Below are 21,456 nucleotides of genomic sequence, written 5' to 3' on the forward strand. Positions count from 1 at the left end.
TTATTTTTTTAAAAAAGCATGATATAAACTACATTTTTGCAAATTATTAAAAAATTCTATGGATTATAATTTAGACACCCCATCTACCTTAAGGGCAATAACTCCTATAAATAGTCATCTTACAGTTTTGATGTAAATGAAGGTAGATCTCAACATTCTGAACTTTCTATCGGTGAGATTTTCTATTTCAATAGCAGTTTTCAAGTTTATAGACATAACTTGCATTTTACCATGTTGATTGTTTGGATCAATGGCCGCATTTTTAAATCTAGAAACCCAAATGATGATTATGGCTAAGTGTGGTTACAATTGACCAAGCAGTTTCAGAAGAGATGTTTTTTTTTTTAACTTTAATAGACGACAGATGCAAAATGATGAGAATAGCTCGCTTAGGTCAGGTGATCTAAAAAACTGTGACAAACAAAAAAATAATTCAATGTACTTTCAGTTTTATTCTATTTTTCCATTTCATGATAAGGTGAACCAATGCCTAATGCTTTATATAACAAATTAAGAACAATGCATCAAATGGCATTGGCACAAAACACTACAAATATACAAAATTAGTCTGCTTCTCAGTCAACAGTATCTTATATAAAACTACATATGTAAAAATTTCAATAGAAAATAATTTAATGGTATATTATAAAATATTTTGCTGTATCCTGGAGTAAAATCTGCGTAACACATCAATCAAAAGAAAAATAAATGGACACAGATGATGCCCCCGTTTGCATAAAACATTATAAAGGAACATAACTCAAGAACGGTAAAAGTGACGCCACCAAAATTCAAGCTTGATCTGAGTTTTGTAGTAATAAGCATTGTGTACAAGTTTCATAACATTTGGTTGAGGCAAACTAAAGTTAGAGAGAGGAAATGAAAAATTTTGCAATAACTCTAGAACTGTTTTGGCAAACTAAAGTTAGAGATCGGAAACCAATTTTGGGACGTGCGTACAGACAGACAAGGGTAAAACTTAATGCCCCCTCCACTAAGGCGGGGGCATATAAAGTAATCCTATATGAAGCTCATTACTTAGCATTTTTTTTAAATCTAAAAACAACTTTTCCTCACAGCCGTTATTTAAGTAAGATAACTATAGATAGTTTGGATATAAAATTTCTGTCTTAAAGCAAGAAGCATGAAAAACATTTTATTTATGCACATGTGTCATTTATGACTGCATGTCCAATTTATGTATGCACATTTCCTGAGAAAGTGTTGGGTTTAGGGTGGATTTTGGAAATCCCTTCATTCTCTGCCACATAAGGTTCATGAAGTAGACCTTATCTAATGCCTTTCTAAAGTTCTACTACAGAATGATTTAAGAGACAACAAATGGGAGAGAATTGCATTGTTCTGGTCCTAAATTAGGAGCAGCCCATGATTTTTTAATTCATTTCTCTCTAGTTAAATTTGAATTTCTATTGGCTTATTCTGTGAATTAATACTTGAACCACTACAGCCTGATGTAAACATTTGGTTAAACAGAAAAAGAGATAAATCAATTAACTAATGAGGACTACTAATGAAGCAAGATATGAAAAGTCCACAAAAATAACCTGTAAAATATGAACACAGTAAGGTGTATAGATCTACATTCACATTCTTTATGAACACATTTTTTTATTTGAACACATTAAGTATTAATGAGTACTATGCTGAATGGAGTTTCCGTAATATCAAATCTTACAAAATCTGTATTTGTAATGTAATTTGAAAATTGATCTTCCTGTGAAAATTGCACTGTGAACTTTATACTGTCTGGACGATCATCTTCCTTTTCCTGTCCAGGTTAAACCTGTTTGACCTAAATATATCACTTTCGTAGAAATTTGTCAGGTTACTGATGTTGATTTGTCGTGCCTGCAATTAAACAAAACAAAATGACAATTAAACATCTTTGTATTATTATATGAATGATAAAAAGGTTTTCGATTAAGAAACTCCTACAATGTCTACCATATCCCCTTTTAATAATAAGTTCTTTGTTCAATAAACTGCTTTGCCGAGCGCAGCTGGATACGACTGCAGAGGTCCAACCTGAACAGTTGGAGCAAAAATGGACACAATATTCAAGCTTGATACAGGTCTGAATTTGGATTGTAATTAAATATTTGACACATTATAGGTTTCTGACACAGAATAAATGAAGTCAATGTACTTGAAATTGGTTATATGATTTGAATTTATATTCAATTGAAGATTTCTTGCTGTTGTGCAATACACTGTGCTGTTGCGCAATACTTGGTAAATCTGTTTTCAGAATTTATACAAAGAATAAGCAAAATAATTGTGACCCCCAATTTTTTTTTTTGGAAAATTGATAATTTCTTAAATCTTGAGGGAAAAAAACATATTTGAAGAAATTTTCTTTTTGGAAAATGTGGTACAATTTAAGAGACATCCATACACTTAAACACAAGTTATTGTCTGAAAACTAGAAAATTGCTTGTTTTGGCCTCTTTTTGGCCTCTAATTCCTGAACGGTTGGGACCATCACTCCCAAAAACAATCCCAACCTTCCTTTTGTGGTATTGAATCTTTTGATAAAATTTCATCGAGATCCATACACTTTAACTGAAGCTATAGTCCGGAAATGTCTACGGACGACGATGCGATAGCATTATATGAATGCAAATTTTTTGCGGTCGTATAAAATTCATTTAAAAAACAAGTTCTTCATAATAGTTATATAACTTTGCAAAAATATGGTTTATTCTATTATCACTGAATACTGGAAAATAGAATACAGGAAAAATGAGCCATACTTGGATAAAAAGATTGGCAAAACCACACATGTATTTAACTTAAGTAAATTTCTATGTCCGATAACTAAGCTTTCTTCAGTTTCAATACTATATTTGTTTGATGCAAGTATGAAGCTGTCATAATAATATAATACAAACCTTATCTGCCAAATCTTTTTCTGAAATTTCTATGGTCTCTTGGTCAAGTCCAAATCTGTTCCTCTGGAATGACATCTGATCCATAGCTAATTGTTTCAAAATAAACAGTAACAATTCATTGTTGTCCTTCTTGTATGTCAAATATCTGCTAAATGTCTACAAAATAGAAATGTCATAATATAGTTTATCACCTATACATAGTATATATGGTATAACAAATTCTTAGACTCTTTTAAGATTTTTCAAAAATGTTTTTTAACACGTTATAATTCAAAAATTCTTCTGACACCAGTTTCTGATTTTTTTATGATTTGATTTTAGACAATTTTTGTTAATTTTCAAAACTAGCAATGTCAACTGATAAAATGCTTGTGGAAATTACATATGTTGAGGTAAACCTTTTTCCACGTTTGATTTATTTGGCTCGTCATGGACTCAATTTTGTTATTCTTATAGAACAATTTTACTTTCATTTAATCAGGAATGTTGTGTTGTGTTGTTTTTCTGTTTAAGAACCTCAACATTTCCCAAATAAATGTGCATAAAAGAACACTTGTTACACCTTCAGACATATTTCTCATAGTTTATGATTTAACTGATTAAGTAATACTGGAAAATATAGGTTTTTACTGTGAAACCCCTGTTTATGAAGTATCTATACTTACCTGCATCAGCAGGTACATGTATGGATGGCCTGGACATATTGTAAAAAGTTGATGCAGGTAAATATAGATATTGTTATAAATAATATGCCTTCTTTAGGACATGTCTACAGAGTGTTATTATTATAAGACATTACTTATTTTATGTCTTTTCTATGTTAATAGAATTTTAAGGGAGACTTGGAATCGAAAAAAGGGTCAAATGGACTTCCAAATGGCACTGAAACTGGAGAAAGATTTTAAACTATAGTGTCAACTCCCAAATACATCAATTTTATTCCTACTGGCCCCAGTAAGCTTACCTTTCTCATTGTTCTTGTGATGCTGAACTTTTGTGTACTAATGAAACTTTCCAACATAATTCTCATGGCCATGTTGACATCATCTTCATTAACATAATCTCTCAGGTGCATCTTAGCATGTCCCTCTGCTAAACGTATCATGGACTCAATATGTCGGACTGTAATTGGTATACTTCCTGTAGCCTGTAAAAAGTCCAATAAAAATTACTAGCAACTTATTTTCTAGATCCCAATTAATCAAAAAGAAGTGGTAACTTTAGGCAAATTATATTCGGGTCTAATTTTACAGAAAAGGATGATCAGATCAATGCGGAAAAAAATCATGATTGTTTTATTTCTTAATTATTGTTCTTTTTTTCCCTCTTTATCTAGTGTTTTACAGGTTGTACATTTAATTGATAATTCATACATTATGCATAATTAGTTTTTACAATAATAGTTTCCTTTAAATGTGTCTGTTCAATGTAAGATGTTTGGCCTTCCCTCAGTTAGCACTTTCTTTTCACTAAAAACACAATATTCAGTATAAAATAGTCTACCTGTCAGGTGAAAAGGTAAATATTAGTTTTCAGACAACTAATCGACCTTCATGTTAATGAGAGGGTATATAAGCAGGCTAGTTTTTAGAGTATTTATTCCATATATCACTTTTATAGCCGGAAAAGTGTACCTGTGCTAGGCAAAAAGTCTCAAGTCAAAACGATTGACAAAACCTCAAATCTTTTATCTGAATTATGTTAAAATTGCAAACCCACTTTTGTTGTCAACTTCAGTCGTACTCACGCCAGACATGAAAAGTTTTGATGTCATGTCTGGAAAATATGGATCTTACCATTGATTCTCTTCTCAATTCTGAGTACATCTTTGCAACTTTATCTTGGTCCATTTGATGGAGTTTTGGATGAACTTTGTCTTTACAATAAATAATGTATTTCTTAAGTAAATCCTGAGGTAATGGCTCAACTGATGCACTTGTATTCAACAGATTCTGAAACAGAATACAAATTAATACAAGTAAAGTAATGATTTATAAAAGTTTGCCCATTATTTATGTACTATTTTTGGCTATGTTGTTGGTCTGATGTAAGGGAACTAAATCTTGTTATTTAATTGTACAATTTCTCTCTTAAATGTTAATTCAGACATATTTTTTTTTTGCTTTCTTCATTATAGTGTTGATCAAATTAGCAGCTTTTACCCGAATGATTTGTTTTTTAAGGACTGGGTTAAAGGTGGTTCCCAAATTGATTGTGGTGGTGGGGGGGTGAGAGGGATAATTGTGGGTGGTTGCATTTTTCTGAGTTTGGTAAGAATTAAAAGTAAAATGAAAATTTTATAATTTGTAGATGGTTTTGGTCTAAATAAAGTGCCTCCCATGCATTTACTTCTGAAACAGCCATATAATAAAATTCACTAAAAGGTCACAAAAATTCTCCCTGCTACTAACGCATAATAATCATACCAAATTTTCATCTGCTTGAGCATCTGTTGCATTAGGATGATGTTTAATGTGACTGCCTGTTACAAATCTAGCTAATCTTTCATCCTACAAACAATATCAATATCACATTTTAAAATTCAGCTGTAAATATAATATAAAATGGATCCATTTCTTTCATATCATTTGCTTGTTTTGACTCTGACAAAGAAACTTAGTTTTGTTTTCAATTATTTTGGTTTCTTTTCTTTATAAACTGCACAGGAATTCATGGATTCAGTAACTTTAGACTAGGGAAGATTCCTCACTCAATGCAATAACATTAAAAGTTGAAAAAGATATTTCTTCTCATTATTATTCATTAATGTTGTCATGTCAGTAAGAGTTATACTTTAGAGTTGGATATATTTCAATTTCTGAATCAATTATTTTTTTCATTATTTGAATTCACAATGAAAAGAACAACTCGTCAAGTCAATAAATTCTAGAGATGTAGCGATACATAAGAATTTCGTCATGAACTTCATTGTTTCAGGAAAAACTTGATACATACTTGTCTTTCAACATAAGATCAATAAAGGATTAAACTGAAGTGATCCTGATTATATATTCCTTATATTTCCCTCTCTAATAAATTGACTCATTTTTTACTTTATATACCTGTATTGGGTCAACTGTATCTCGAACAACACACAGGACGTCAAATCTAGACAAAATAGGCTCTGTTAAATCCACCTGTAAATGTCATAAGCCAGTTTCATGATTAGTCAAATTATATTAGAATTAAGGAACAAACAGTATTGCACATAAAGATTTGTTACGGTCAATTGGGGATTTGACTATGGCAAATGCAATTTTCTCCAGCTCCATGGAGCAGAGCCAGTAAAAACCATAATTAAAATCCCAGATTGACAATGGCAGATTTTCAAATACAGAACTGGTATTCCTATTGAATGCATTCCAAAAAATATTCCACTAAGCTTGATAAAAACTTTAATAAAATTCCTGCTAATGGAATCATACTTCTATAATAAATTTATCTATGATACAAGTATCCCTGTTGATTTTCTTTACAGATATCTGTATAATTTTCAATTGAATTCTGTAATCGTAATCTAGATATTACTGCATGCATTTCAAAATTGCATCTGTTGATCAATGAACAAAATGCGATTATTTATATAGGCTGCATCAAAAATAAGGAGATCAGAATTCAAATTGCAAGTTCTTATCAACAGATAAACTATCCCATCGCATTTTAATCAATAATAAATAAAATATCCCAGAAAATTCTGATTTAAAGTAAACAATTTTTTAACATTTAACTATAAAAATTCCTTAAATTGAAAAATTACATTTTCAGCAAAGGTCAATGATGGGTCATATCTTCCACCAATGGGATTAGCTGCAGCTATAATACAACACCGAGCCTGAAGGGAAGTAACTATTCCAGCTTTAGAGATAGATATACTCTGTTGTTCCATAGCTTCATGTATACTTGTACGATCAGCATCGTTCATCTGTGAAAAAAACACTTTTTTTAACATTTCAATTTCATATTGTGAAATTCCTTGAATAGTGCACTCTAAACATTTCATTTTACTATCACTTGTGATTTCCAATTCATCCTAATGTTACTTGGAAATTCTTGAAAATTTTGTTTAAAAAAAATGCCCAGGAGTCCCAAGCACCATTCATCTGCCCTGCAATATTCATTTTTTTTGTTTTGTTAGTTGGCTCCCACAATGATGTATACCAAACATATCATTTTATTCATACTTTGACAAATTTGGTAGTTGTAATTAGAACCTTTTGGTTTTATGCTCTCTATAGTATTGATCCCATTGTGAATTTTTGTCGAAAATTTGCAAACAGGACTATTTTCTCCTGGACAATTCAAATATGTTATAAAAAATATACCTTCATGTGATACTTTTAGAGATAAATGGGTTCAAGCATAAGGTTATGTTGTTCAAGTTTCTAGTTTGGTGTTTTATCATTTATTCTTACATAAGAAGCTCAACATAAGCATTATGTTTTTAAAATACTTGTACTTGTCATTACCTATGAAATAAAAAATAATAGGCACTGACTAAAATCAATGCTTCCATATCAATGCATTCATATCTTATTTTCTTACGATCAATGAATTTACATATATGGTGATAAAGTGAAGTCTAATCTAGATTTTGTATATGAATTATACTTTTATTTTACCTTGTCAAACTCATCAATTAAACAAATTCCTTTATCAGCTAATACTAATGCACCTGCTTCCAGGGTCCATTCCCTGGACACTGGATTCCTTTGGACATATGCTGTGAGACCAACAGCTGAGGCTCCTTGTCCAGTGGTAAATACAACTCTTGGAGCAGTTTTTTCTACATATTTAAGAAACTGTGACTTAGCTGTTCCTGGGTCACCACAACATAGGATGTTTACATCACCTCTCACTTTATGTTTTCCTCCTGGATTTTTAGGTTCACCTCCAAAAACAGCTAATGCTATGGCACGTTTGATGTCTTCATGACCATAAATAGATGGTGCTATGCTTGCAAATATCTACAAGATAAAGAAATATAAAAAGAAGTGTAACAGAAATAACAATATGTATCCTACAAGGGCAGGAGTCCCCTTGCAAATGCACATAATGGTATATTACTACCTGACAACCCAACTAGTACTGCTCCTTGTCATCATTGTGTCCTCATTGTAGCTCTATAAACTTAAATGAAACTTTGATTAACTGTTTAGTTTGTATTGCTTTGGAAAGTTTTTGATCTAGGCCCACACTTCAGTTCCACTTTGACAAGAACTAAAAGTCTGTTAGGGTTCCGCAGAACCCAGTGTCTCGCCTACTTTTGCTGCTAGTCACAGGCTCAACAAAAATGGGGAAAAAATCATTAAAAATTTTCTTATAGATACTATCTTTTGATTGTAAGAAGCTTCTGTCCAAGTTTGGTAAAAATCCAGAATGGTTTATGAATCTAATAAATGTTTTAAAAACTTAAACTACAGACTGTATGTAATGTTAACTGGAAGAAAAACTAAGTCCATTTATAAGTAATATACGGAAAAACAGGAAATATATTTTTACAAAATTTCCTTCTAGATACTAGCTTTTGATCATAAACAAGCTTCTGTCCAAGTTTGGTACAAATCCAGGGGGGTTTAAGAAAGTTATTAAAACTTTAAAAACTTTAACCACAGAGTGAATGTACTGTTAACTGGCAGAAAAACTAAGTCCATTTATAAGTAAAATACGGAAAAACAGGATTTTTTTTTTGCAAAATTTACTTCTGGATACTATCTTATGATCACAAGCAAGCTTCTGTCCAAGTTTGGTAGAAATCCAGGATAGTTTAAGAAAGTTATTAAAATTTCAAAACTTTAACCACAGAGTGAATATTTGTGAACGCCGCAATGTAGGATCGCTATGTCTTGCTTTTGCAACAAAAGTTGCAGGCTCGACAAAAAAAAAAAAGGTGTCATCATCTTTTTGAAGAGATTATGTTTATAAAAGCTTGATGACCCATCTGTTTGGTTTATTGAGTTAAAAATTGATCCATTAAACTTGACTACTTGTCCAATAAAGACTTCTTATGTTGATTATGTGTATTTAACAAGAGTGCACATGCTGAAATGTCTCGCCTTCTTTACTAATCATTGATATTATGTTGATAGTCCTAAATATAAAGCTTTATTACAACTGTCACATAAACTTAACATTAACCAAGTAAACTAAACATTGACCAATGAACCATGAAAATGAGGTCAAGGTCAGATGAACCATGCTAGGCAGGCATGTACAGCTAACAATTCTTCCATACAACAAATATAGTTGACCTATTGCTTATAGTTTAAGAAAAACAGACCAAAACACAAAAACTTAACACTGAGCAATGAATCTTGAAAATGAGGTCAAGGTCAAATAAAACCTGCATGACTGAAATATAGATCATAAAATATTTCCATACACCAAATATAGTTAAACTATTGCATATAGTATTAGAAAAAAAAGACCAAAACTCAAAAACTTAACTTTGACCACTGAACCATGAAAATGAGTTCAAGGTCAGATGACACCTGCCAGCTAGACATGTACACCTTACAATCATTCCATACACCAAATATAGTAGACCTATTGCATACAGTATAAGAAAAACAGACCAAAACACAAAAACTTAACTATAACCACTGAACCATGAAAATGAGGTCAAGGTCAGATGACACCTGCCAGTTGGACATGTACACCTTACAGTCCTTACATACACCGAATATACTAGACCTATTGCTTAGAGTATCTGAAATATGGACTTGACCACCAAAACTTAACCTTGTTCACTGATCCATGAAATGAAGTCGAGGTCAAGTGACTGTCTGACGGGCATGAGGACCTTGCAAGGTACGCACATACCAAATATAGTTATCCTATTACTTATAATAAGAGAGAATTTAACATTACAAAAAATCTTAACTTTTTTTTCAAGTAGTCCCTGAACCATGAAAATGAGGTCAAGGACATTGAACATGTGACTGACGGAAACTTCGTAACATGAGGCATCCACATTCAAAGTATGAAGCATCCAGATCTTCCACCTTCTAAAATATAAAGCTTTTTGGAAGTAAGCTAACGCCGCCGCCGGATCACTATCCTTATGTCGAGCTTTCTGCGACAAAAGTCGCAGGCTCGACAAAAATGTATAAGATTAAATTTGATTGTGCTGACCAGAATTTAATCTGGATCATTGACTTCAACATGACCTTGGCAATCTCTCATAGTAAATTAATGTAAACCAAGTTTGATGAAGACAGGCCAAGCAATTAAGTCTTATTTTGAAAAGTGGATATATGTCAGAAAATGACTTGAACACAAACACAAATTCCTTGGATTAAAAGAAACTTTATAAGCTATATTCCCCATTCCTACTTTGCTGCTGAGGGGATAGTAAGCATTTGTAAACAACATGTAAATGTCAATATATCCATGAAAATTAGCTTTACAGTAACATTTAGATAAACATGCCTGCATCAAGGGTTACAGATGGTTGATACATTATGCACAAAATATGAAATTTCTAATCACCATTATTCTACATGAATTTTCCACCACAAATCTTCAAAATGTAATTTTCTCTGAGCAATTTAACTGATATTTACATTACATGTTCACAAAAATCACAAAAGTACCTGATTGTTGTAGAAATGAGCTCAAGATGTTTTTTCCTACGCTAACAAAAAATTACTAAGTCTAATACTTACTATACTTACTCTTATGTAGTCTTAAGAAATATTTTTTTCTTCTTCAAAAAACAGAAAAGAAATGAACATAATTCTACAATCATAAAGATTTCAAAAGGTGTCTTCCATAAATCTTAACTGATAAAAATCTTACTCTTTCCCCTATTCTCTCATCCTTTGACAATTGAACCACAGCTTTAATATCTTCATCTGTCAGATTTGCTGCAGCCAGTTTGTCATCTTTTTTTGTGATGAAATTTGCCTGTATTACTGTGGCAAATACTGGAAATCCATTCTGTGTGTTTAATGAACCATCATAGTTATTATGGTAGATACCAGTCAATTCCTGTCAAAATACACGAGATATATACTTATTGGTCTTTCTTATCTGACAAGAAGTTAACATGAGGACAGTATTTCTCATCCTGACCACATCTTACCCAGGAATTCATGACCAATTAGTGTTGAACTTCTTTATTCATTATTCATAGTCAGGAGAACATATAAGAATGACATGGATGATAATACTTGATTGAACATGTTGAATAAAGACTAAAGTTATGCGCATTTTCCAAAATATTCAATAGAGGTACAACAAAAAGCAGTTATCTAAATAAATGTTATAAACATAAAAAGAACCCTTTTCTTGTTACAACAGCAAAAAAGACAGTACAATTTTCAAAATTTTTACCATAATCTGTCTTAACTAATTATTTAATATGTACTTTGTATAAAATTCTGGACAAATATAAATAAATCATTGCTATTACATTTAATAGATTCAGTTAAATCCTCTACACAATAATATGAAAATAATCAACATACAATTTCATCACCCGGTTTACACGTGTCTACCAAATCGTCAAGTAATATAGCATCTTTAGATCGAGGAAGTCTACCAGCGGGTACTTTACCAGGACTTTCTTGAATAGTTATTCTTTGGTAATTCTTATATAAAGTCTGAAAAAAATTAGTTAAAAAAACTATATTTGTCATAAACTACATCTCTGGAACAGATAACCATCAAGCAAAATATATAACACTCGATTACTGAGTAAGGTAAAACAAATAAGCTCTGTCCAAGAATAGTTTTATGGAGTGTTTGAAGGCACTTTTTCTGACCACACCATCAGAAAGTTTTTCAAGTGAACTGCACTGGATTTTTGTAATTATCCACCACCCATAGTAGTTAAAATATTATTGCTTTCAAAACTCCTGACTATTTCTAGGACAACCTTAACACATTTCTCTGTTTAACTCAATGGTTTAGACTATCTTTTAGACTATCTTACATCAACCTCACAATAAGTTTTCATATTGACCCTTATACATTTTCATCTTGACCCTTACAATACAGATTCAATCCTCTGAATCTCATGCAATTCTGATCTCTCATAGATTTTCTTAAATTTAGATTAAGCAAAGCTATTTATTTAAATTAAAAGAACCCCATCAAAATTTATATACATGTTGATCAATAAACCTACTCTTCTGTCTTAAGAATTATGAACAACAAATTAAGACTGGTTACCTGTTCCATGTTGATTTCAAATGGTCCAGTTGACTGACATTCCGGACAAGAACCAGGCTTGATTTCTTGACTCTGTGACTGATAAAATGGTCCAAGCAAAAAGTTACATTTGTTACAATCATATTTAATAACATTCAATTGGGGCATGACTCCTGTTGAGCTTGTTACTACACCACTGGTACGTATCAACTGATTCAAATGTAACTGTCTGTGAAAAATTAAATAAAAAACATTGTTAAGTATAAACTTATCTTTCATAAAAATTAGAGTTAAGAACTTCTGAAACATGGCTCCCTTAGTAACCATGTATATTTTAATGGAATCAAAATTAATTTTAACACAAAATAAAATCATATATGAGCTCTAGAAAATTTCATTTAACATCTATCCAACTGATTAAACATTATTCAAACAGTACTTATCTTAATATAAACAATGAAATTATTTTGTTAAGAGTGGAAAACTGAAAAACAAGTTTTTTTGGTTTTTTTTGTAAAACTTCAAAATGAAGAAAAAATAAATTCATAGCTTACCTTAATGATCTTAATTCTTCTATAAGTGGAAGTTCAGCTATTCGAACATGGATCGATTTCACAATTTTGTCATAATTGGGATACATACTCATAACAACCTCTGTACCAGCCTGTAAAACAATCATAAATTTTTTACTTTTGGAAAAAAGGTCTCCCTCTAGTAAACATGACAGTAATTTTGTTACTTGTCAAGGCTATAGAATTTATTTGTCATCAACACTTTAAAAGGATTTGAAAATGTCTCCAGAATACCTTAAAAAATAAAACCTCAGGAGCATGCATTGTATGCAGTATTTTTTTCTATAAGCGATATCTTGGAAAATGTTATGCATTCATCAATCTTTACTATAAACCACCTTTGTTGTCTCATGTTGAAGGTAGTGATTTTGATTTCCCGCCAAAGACTAGAAAATTAGTATTTCCTGCTTTTCCTTTAAGCACACAATTTAGGGGTAAGAGCATTGGCTCAGTCATACTCATGTGCCAGGATAGGGTGATATGTCTTCTTGTAGTATTTCCTTGTGAACTAGAACATTAAAAATTCTGCTTAGGTAGTTGGTTTAGTATAAAGCAGGGTTTATATTCATATCACATTAACATGTCCTTGGCCACTGGACTTGAAAATTCAATCCATCATCATCATCTACTGTACAATATTTCAATTTCATCTTAATTTTCATAATTTTATCACAATTGTCATAAATATTTCATAAATATGCAAGGTAAAGAATTATTGGATTCATTAATGCAAACTTAGCAATCTTCTGTATTTTGAACAAAACAGATTTTTCTTTTGGAAAAAAACCTGGTTAAAAACTATATTTTGTAAATTGAGGTATTTTGTGAACTAAAATACCATTAGCAATATTGATATGTTACCTCATCAAAATTTGTCAACATTTCAGCGGGAGCTTCAGGCAAAAAGTATGCTAATACTTGTTCTACAGAGGCCAGCATATTGTAATCGACTATTAAACTTTCTTTGTTTGCTGAAACAAAAAGAATTAGATGCAATATATGACAAACAATAGATACCATTATTTCGAAGTGTCTCCAGTGTACAACAGTAATCTTGTACACAGCTGATTATAATTCATCATTGAAACAAGCTGTTGAATCCATTTGTAAGGGAAATTTTTTTATTGTAAACCTACTTAAGATTAGCAGGCGATTTATTTTCACGACTTTCACCAGTAGATAAATAAAGTGAATTTAATAGTTATGAATATGTCAAACTTAAGATATTCTCTCATATGAATACATGAACAAAGTTAAAAGTTTTAAATATAAATTGCAGCAAAAATCAGCTGAAAAAGGCTAAATGCCAAAAAAAAAAAAGTATCCTTGAAAATAAGTTTATTTACAGAACTCTTTACATTCCTAATGATTTCCCAGATATATATGCAAATTTATACTTACTACAGCAAATTAGAAAGTTCATTTTCCTTCTTATCTTCTTCAAATAGCATCTTTTCAGAATGTTTAAACTAGCTTAGATTTAATTTAACAGAAAAATCAAGGAAATCACACTTTGGTAAAAAATTAAAGTTCATTTTTTTTCATTCATAAACAATAGTGAAAAGTGACCCAATTGCATTTTTTTTTATATTTTTGTATGAAGAGAACTTTGAAAGTATGATAGAACTTCTAATTACCTTCTACCATTTGTCTTATCTTTTCTCTATACACATTGTGGCCTTTCTGATCTACAAATGTTCTAAGGAAATTTTTAAATCTATTCTTGATTTCTGTTTTAGGCCCTAACATTGATACCCATTCTCGTACAGAATGGCCCTTCATGTCTTCTAAATTCTCTATACTTTCTATCATCTGGAAAACAAAGTGAATACATCAAAAATATAATTGATCAAGAACCTCTAGAGTTTATCAATATCTGTCAACCTCTCAACTATTTTAGTTCGCCTACATTTCAAAGTAATAATTTCATTGTATTTATTAAATCATTAAAAACATTTCATTTGTACAAATATAAAAAAAGATCAATGCCAATTTTTAACTCCTGACCTGAAGGTCTGTGAATCTATACATCCTGCAACACCACACACAGACACCCCTCTTTAACATGGGTTTTTCTGCAGGATTGGAATATTTCTTTACCCAAGTCAACCCTTAGGGTTTTAAATGATGACATAATTGTATTCACAATAAAGACTGTAAAAAATCATTTTAATCAATTCACTATTTCAGGAGATGCGGGAAATGGACAACTGCTTTTGAGCCACCTGTACATAATCATACAAACCTCTTCTTCTTCAACATCTCCTTCAGCAGCCCTTTCTGCACGTCGTCGTTTTCTTGGAGCTTCGTCATCTTCTTCATCAGATTCTTCTGCAAAAAAAAAGATCAAAATTAACTGATATGTGCCTTCAAATGATAAACATGGAATAAAAAGAAGATAATAAGCCATTGATTAACTATTCAATAACTTTAGATGTTACTGTAGGAACTGAGATAATTCCTCAACATAGCTTTTTTTTCTAAGGTATGGAAATATAGTCTCCTGGAATTCTTATGTCACATAAGGGGCAAGGTTTGGCTAAGAGAAAGTATAAATATGCCATGTGGCAGTCCAAAGTTCAAGCTGGTATCCAGGTGAAAACTACATTGCTGATACTACTAACTGAAATGTTTGTCACTTTACTTATAGCAAACAACTAACTATCAATCAATAGAGACTTCCAATAAGTAAACCTAAAATATAAATCTTAAGTGTTTTATTTCAGGTTGCACTATCAAGCAATAGAAGAAATTGCTGATGATTATAACTTACCATACATCAAGCCCCTTCTCATACGACCATACAAAACACCTTCTTCTTTCTCTCTCTGACGTATTTCTCTTTCTGCAGCTGCTCGTTGTGATTCTGATATGTCAGAGAAATCTCCCTCATCGAGACCCTCTTGATCATATACATCTAATGCAGGGATTGGACGATAATCTCTGTGGAGGTTAAAAATAAGGGTTCAAATATGTCAATCATAAATAATAATTGCCTTAAAAATGGACAAAAGACTCAAATGTCTGGGTTGTGCAAATTATTTCTTAAACAATGGAGAATGGTCTATTCTGAACATTTAAATATATGAAAATATAAAACATAATGCAAAAAATGGAGGAAGAAATCTCTTTTGAAAATTTTGATGAAAAAGTACTGAGTTCTCAAGCCTGGAACATGAAACTAGAGGCTCTAAAGAGCCTGTGTCCCTCACTTTGGTCTATGTGCATATTCAACAAAGGACACTCTCCAACATTGTAGACAGGAATAGAATTCATGAAAAAAATCTGCTTTGTTGATCTTGTATGGCTGATAATTTAGCCTATTTTGTTTCTCTCTATCTTCTTTAGTTTTTTGCTCAAAACACATAATAGGATAAAAAAAATCCTCATTTAAGGGCAATCACTCCTATAAAGAGTGACAGTCTACTAAACTATATTGTCAAAATTTGACTTGTTAGTAGATCTTGACTTGATCATTTTTGTGATTTAAAGTGTATCTTTATCTATTATAATTTTCTATCATATATGGCAAAATGCAAAAAAAAAATTGAAAATCGTCTTTAAAGGGCAATAACTCAAATAAGGAGTCGTCTGACCATTTCCTCCATATTGTCTTCATTTTAGATTTTATTTTGCTGATCATTTTTGCCTAGCTAAGTTTCTATCTGTCTAATATAATTTTAAGATATAAGGCAAAAACGCAAAAAAATTGGTCAAAATCATCATCAAATGGCAATAACTCTAATAAGGAGTCGATTGACCATTTCGACCATGTTGACCTATTTGTAGAACTTGTCTTGCTGATCATTTTAAAGTTTCTCTGTATCTATTATAGTTTTCAAGATAGTAAGCAAAAATGAAAAAAAGTGGTAAAATTTGTCATTTAAGGGCAATAACTCCTATAAGAAATCATCTGACAGTTTTGACATGTACAGACAATTGGTAGAGCTCAACTTTTTGAACATTTTTGCTCTTGTCAGATTTTCTCTCTTTATAATGGTTTTCAAAATAATAGACAAAACTTGCATTTTACCCCCATGTTCTATTTTTAGCCATGTAGGCCATGCTGGTTGGCAGGTGCGGTCATCAGACACATTTTTTTAGCTAGATACCCCAATGATGATTGTGGCTAAGTGTGATAAAATTTGGCAAAGTAGTTTCAAAGGAGAAGATTTTTGTAAAAGATTACAAAAATTTATGAAAAACTGTGAAAAATTGACTATAAATGGCAATAACTCCTTAAAGGGTCAATTGATAATTTTGGTCATGTTGACTTATTTGTAGATCTTACTTTGCTTAACATTATTGCTGTTTACAGTTTATCTCTATCTATAATAACATTCAAGATAATAACCAAAAACTGCAAAATTTACTTAAAATTACCAATTCAGGGGCAGGAACCCAACAACGGGTTGTCTGATGAACATTTTTACACTGTGTCAGATTTTCTCTTAATGCTTTAGTTTCAGAGATATAAGCCAAAAACTGCATTTTACCCCCATGTTCTATTTTTAGCCATGTCGGCCATGTTGGTTGACAGGCGAGGTCATCAGACACATTTTTTAATTTAAATACCCTAATGATGATTGTGGCCAAGTTTGGTTAAATTTGGCCCAGTAGTTTCAGAGGAGAAGATTTTTGTAAAAGTTAACAACGGACGACCGATGTCAAGTGATGAGAAAATTTCACTTAGCCAAGGGCCAGGTGAGCTAAAAATGGAAAATATTACTCAAACAATTTCATCACACTAGGTGCTTATCTCCAATATGTAAACTTTTACATAAAATTAATTTCTTTCAAATGTTTTATTTCCAACAGTTGTTGGAAGTATTGAACGGAATATACCTGTGACTTGGTAAAAGTTTCTTTTTTACCTTAACCCTTACCATGCGGTGACCGTCATATGACGGGCTTACCCAATTTACCGTTATTTGGCTCCAATGGCTTTCCATACTTTAAGAGGTCAACTGTATGATATCTATTTCGCAATTGATACATGTTCCCGCAACCTGAAGCTATTTATTGTCAAGTTTCTCATGTTTAAGGTGAATTTTGAGCTCAAATATGAACTTGGAAAATTGAAATCTGATAAAACAGTTCACAGGCCTAGAACCTTCAAAAGTAGTGTAAACTCGCAGGAATATAACTACTGATCGTGTTTGTTATTGAAATCCACTTAGTGAACGACTACTTCAGGTTGCAGGTACAGTTGAAGCCAAAAATAGGGAAAAATTGAGAAATTCCGGTTTTTAAGGGCAAATGACCTTCTTTAGACTGCTGTACCGAGATCAGTATGACTCCGACCTAAGCTTTGTTGTGATTAATGTGTTCACATGGGTCCACTCTGCATGCAGACTACAGTAAGATACATCTATCAGCATCCCTCAGCCTTCCTGGTCAAGAAACAGGATGAAAAATCGTCAGAAATGACGCTTTTTACACCGGATGACCAACTATTGGGCAAATTATAACCCATCCACCCCCTCCTCACCCTGTGATCCCCTATCTTAAATTTAAAGGAATCAATATGCATCAGCAACAGGGTAAATTCATTTGCATATTTTTGGCAAATAAACGAAAATTAGACATTTTCTGAAAACAATTCAGCATGGTAAGTGTTCAGATGTAATTTGAAGAGTTCTAGCTAAGCTTTGAAAAGAACAGGGTGCTACATGTACCTGAACCAAAAATTAAACCATTAAACTCTCTTTCACATATATGTATATATAATCAGCCATATGTTAAATTAAATGGCACCATGCTCTGTATTTCTGAAAGAGGATCATAAATAAATTATTTAACCAAAGTGTCATGGCAACCAGTAAGGTGCAATAAGTAATCAAGAACTGCATATACTTTTCTAGTATCTGTCAACCTGAGTTCAACCTAATTATTGGTAGGGTTGACGTGATTCAATCCTTCTATTTCTGTGAAATGTTTTGAGAACTGTTTCTAGCCGTGTTTTTTTAATTAAAATTTTTATGAGAAATATTTACTGTTCCAGGTTATCTCCAAACAGTTCTTCTCCATCAGCCTCCTCCTCAGCAGCTCCAGCATCCATTTCACTCTCATCTTCAAAGGGAGGTAAATCTCGTCCTGGACTGGAAGTAAGTGGGTCCCCACGACTACTCCTTCGCCCTCTAGAACCCCTAGAAGGACTTGTGGCTGTAGAAAATGGATCTGACGATGTTTCTTCCTGAAATAAATAAACCAAATTCTATAAATCTAGATATACAGCACCCAACAAAACTAACTGCCACCGAGTTTCTGGTTTTTCCACAACGTAATTTTTTGTACACAATTATCAAGTTATATTGCTTTATCCAAGGTTTTGCAGAAAATCTGTCAGGTTGTGGAATCTGAGATTTAGATGAATACAAACTTTCACAACTTTGGCTTTAATGACGAGATTTTCTCTTGCATATTTCAGTAGAAACTATATTTCAAATACTACAATGAATAAAAAATTTAATTTTGTGTTTTGAAAACATATATAATTTAATATTTCATTGCACAAGATCTCCCAATTATCTTACCTAGTATTTTTTTATAAAAATTTTGGGCTCAAATTATTGTTAAATGCCCTTTGCAATAAAAGAAAATAGCAGAACCAACTACCTGATATATGTAACATTACATGTATTTTTCTTTAGATTCTGAAATAGTGGATTTTCATGTTAATATATTGACTGAGCTCTGAAATCCCAAAGCCCAAACCAGTCCCCAAAACTGGCCATCAAACTTTGAACTAATCCAAACTAAGATTTTAACTGTACTTATTGGTTTTTTAATGCAAGATGCCATGTTTGCAATCTTAAGGATTTAAAGTGTCAGAAAGGAAAGTTTCACATTGAGTGAATAACTTTCAATCTGGATAGATGTAAATAAGTGTGGTAGCAGTGTGGAATGCTCTTAGTGACATTGATTTTGAAGTTGGGAAATCTACACTTCAAGAATTCAAATTGGAAATGGTTCATCATAGGATAATGTGTAGGCCAAGATTATATAGTGCAATCACAATAAAAGGTAGGACAATGGTGTTTTTGAGAAAACGTTTAACATACCGCCAAGTGGAAAACGTCATCTCCCATGAACATAATTAAAAATATTTGATAACAAACCCGGGTTCAATTTTACATGACAGCGACTATAGGGCGAACATGAATCAGGTCAAACAGCCCGGATTCACAACAGGAAAGGTAACAATAACCTCACACAAGCATGTGTAGGATCTTCTATATATCTGTCTCAATTCATGCCTTAAAACGTTTCAGATAGTGCAGATTTATGTTTATCTGTAATCAGAACGAATTTAGTAGTCCGTTGTGTAAAAACGACCATACACGTAAATGTTTTTGTGCGTGGTGAAAGCAGAAAAGACGCATCGAAGACCAACTTTCACAAATTTAATACAATGATTATTGTTGATGCTTTCATACTGTGAAATTTCATGTGTATAGTTTTAAAAATGCATGGCAAGATTATATAATCAAATGATAGTTGTCACGGAATAGATTATATTGCAACAAAACTTACTGCCATTGTTTTCCTTGTTGTTTTTCACAATGTGCAATGTGCCATTAAAGCGCGGGAAAGGGTCAATAGGTCACAGAACAGGAAGTTTCAATTGACAAAGCTTATTACCAACGTCCACGTACGTTTGCACCAACAGGAACATTATACATGTACAAGATGATACAAACGTATTCTCAGGTCTCTCTGGGACTATTATACTATGTTAATATTTTTACATAAAATTGAAATCTTTGGATCTTATTCGGGATTAATTATAAATAAAAATAAAACAGAAGGGATATGGATAGGAAAACTCAAAGACAAAATTGCAAATATTAGCTGGACAGATAAACCTGTAAAAGCTTTAGGGATTTATTTTGGACATGCTAATGAAGAATGTGAGAAATTTAATTTTGAAAATAAAATAGATAAAATGGATAAATTACTTTCTCTTTGGAAAAAGCGAAATCTCACTATCTTAGGGAAAATTTTGATCATCAAATCTTTGATTATACCACTCTTCACCTTTTTAGCTAGCTCATGTGTATTTCCAGAAAAATATAAAAAAGAAATAGAAAGAAAATGTTTTAAATTTATCTGGAATGACAAACCAGATATAGTTAAAAGAAATACGATGATTGGTAGTTATAAAAACGGGGGTTTGAATATGATTGACATTGAAAGTCACTTTGAATCACTAAAAGCATCATGGATAGGTAGAATCTTAAATAAAGATATTGCCAGATGGCAACTTATACCTTTAAAATATTTACAAGGCTCAGGAAAAAAATGCCTAGCAGTTTATATGAATATGTATTATAATAAAGTTGATCAATATCTACCTAATATTCCAAAATTTTATAAAAATGTATTAAAAAGCTGGATGAAAGTAGGAGGAGGGCAGACAGATATACCAAAAACCTTTTACAAAATTAGAAAACAAATTATTTGGGGGAATAAATACATTAAATTTAATAACAAAAGTCTTTTTTCAAAAATTGGATAAAAGGTAATTTGATTTATATAAATGATATTTTAGATGAAAATGGAGAAATTTCACAAGATGTAAATTTGCAAAAAATTGAAAATAAATACAACTGGATAGCTGAGTTGACATCCATAAAAAAAAAAGATTGGTTACAATGTCTTAGATCAGAGAATTCCACGAGAAGTATAGTCAATGTAAAAAGACAATGTTTGTCAATAAGTGGTAATTATATTGACATTTCTTTTTTGTCAAATAAGTTATTATATAACAGATTAGTAAAGAAAAAAAGTTGTGAAACCGATTGGTATAAATGTAT

The 21,456-nt window shown here is 31.7% G+C and overlaps 1 protein-coding gene across 1 annotated transcript; it reads right to left on the bottom strand.

Moving 5' to 3' along the window:
* Positions 1 to 432: 432 nt before the first annotated feature.
* LOC127704900 (DNA replication licensing factor mcm2-like) lies at positions 433 to 20,229 on the bottom strand. Its single transcript, XM_052209164.1, has 18 exons — positions 20,174 to 20,229; positions 18,634 to 18,833; positions 15,411 to 15,580; positions 14,883 to 14,968; positions 14,275 to 14,449; positions 13,499 to 13,608; positions 12,620 to 12,729; positions 12,087 to 12,294; positions 11,381 to 11,515; positions 10,710 to 10,901; positions 7,532 to 7,876; positions 6,670 to 6,834; positions 5,975 to 6,049; positions 5,339 to 5,422; positions 4,709 to 4,864; positions 3,877 to 4,059; positions 2,913 to 3,068; positions 433 to 1,869 (listed from the first exon to the last, which is right to left on the bottom strand). Exons 1-18 carry the CDS (start codon positions 20,177 to 20,179, stop codon positions 1,759 to 1,761), a joined length of 2,667 nt encoding a protein of 888 aa, XP_052065124.1. The 5' UTR covers positions 20,180 to 20,229; the 3' UTR covers positions 433 to 1,758.
* Between the last annotated feature and the right edge of the window lie 1,227 nt (positions 20,230 to 21,456).

This window comes from Mytilus californianus, unplaced genomic scaffold (genome assembly GCF_021869535.1).
Source record: "Mytilus californianus isolate M0D057914Y unplaced genomic scaffold, xbMytCali1.0.p SCAF_1, whole genome shotgun sequence".
Lineage (NCBI taxonomy): Eukaryota > Metazoa > Mollusca > Bivalvia > Mytilida > Mytilidae > Mytilus > Mytilus californianus.

Bases quoted from the DNA above. Each gene is read 5' to 3' on its own strand.
- LOC127704900 (XM_052209164.1), bottom strand. The intron at 7,877-10,709 runs GTAAGATTTTTA...TTTATCTTGTAG, and splicing joins ATGAGAGAATAGGGGAAAGA to ATATTTGCAAGCATAGCACC. The intron at 4,060-4,708 runs GTAAGATCCATA...GACTTTTTACAG, and splicing joins AATTGAGAAGAGAATCAATG to GCTACAGGAAGTATACCAAT.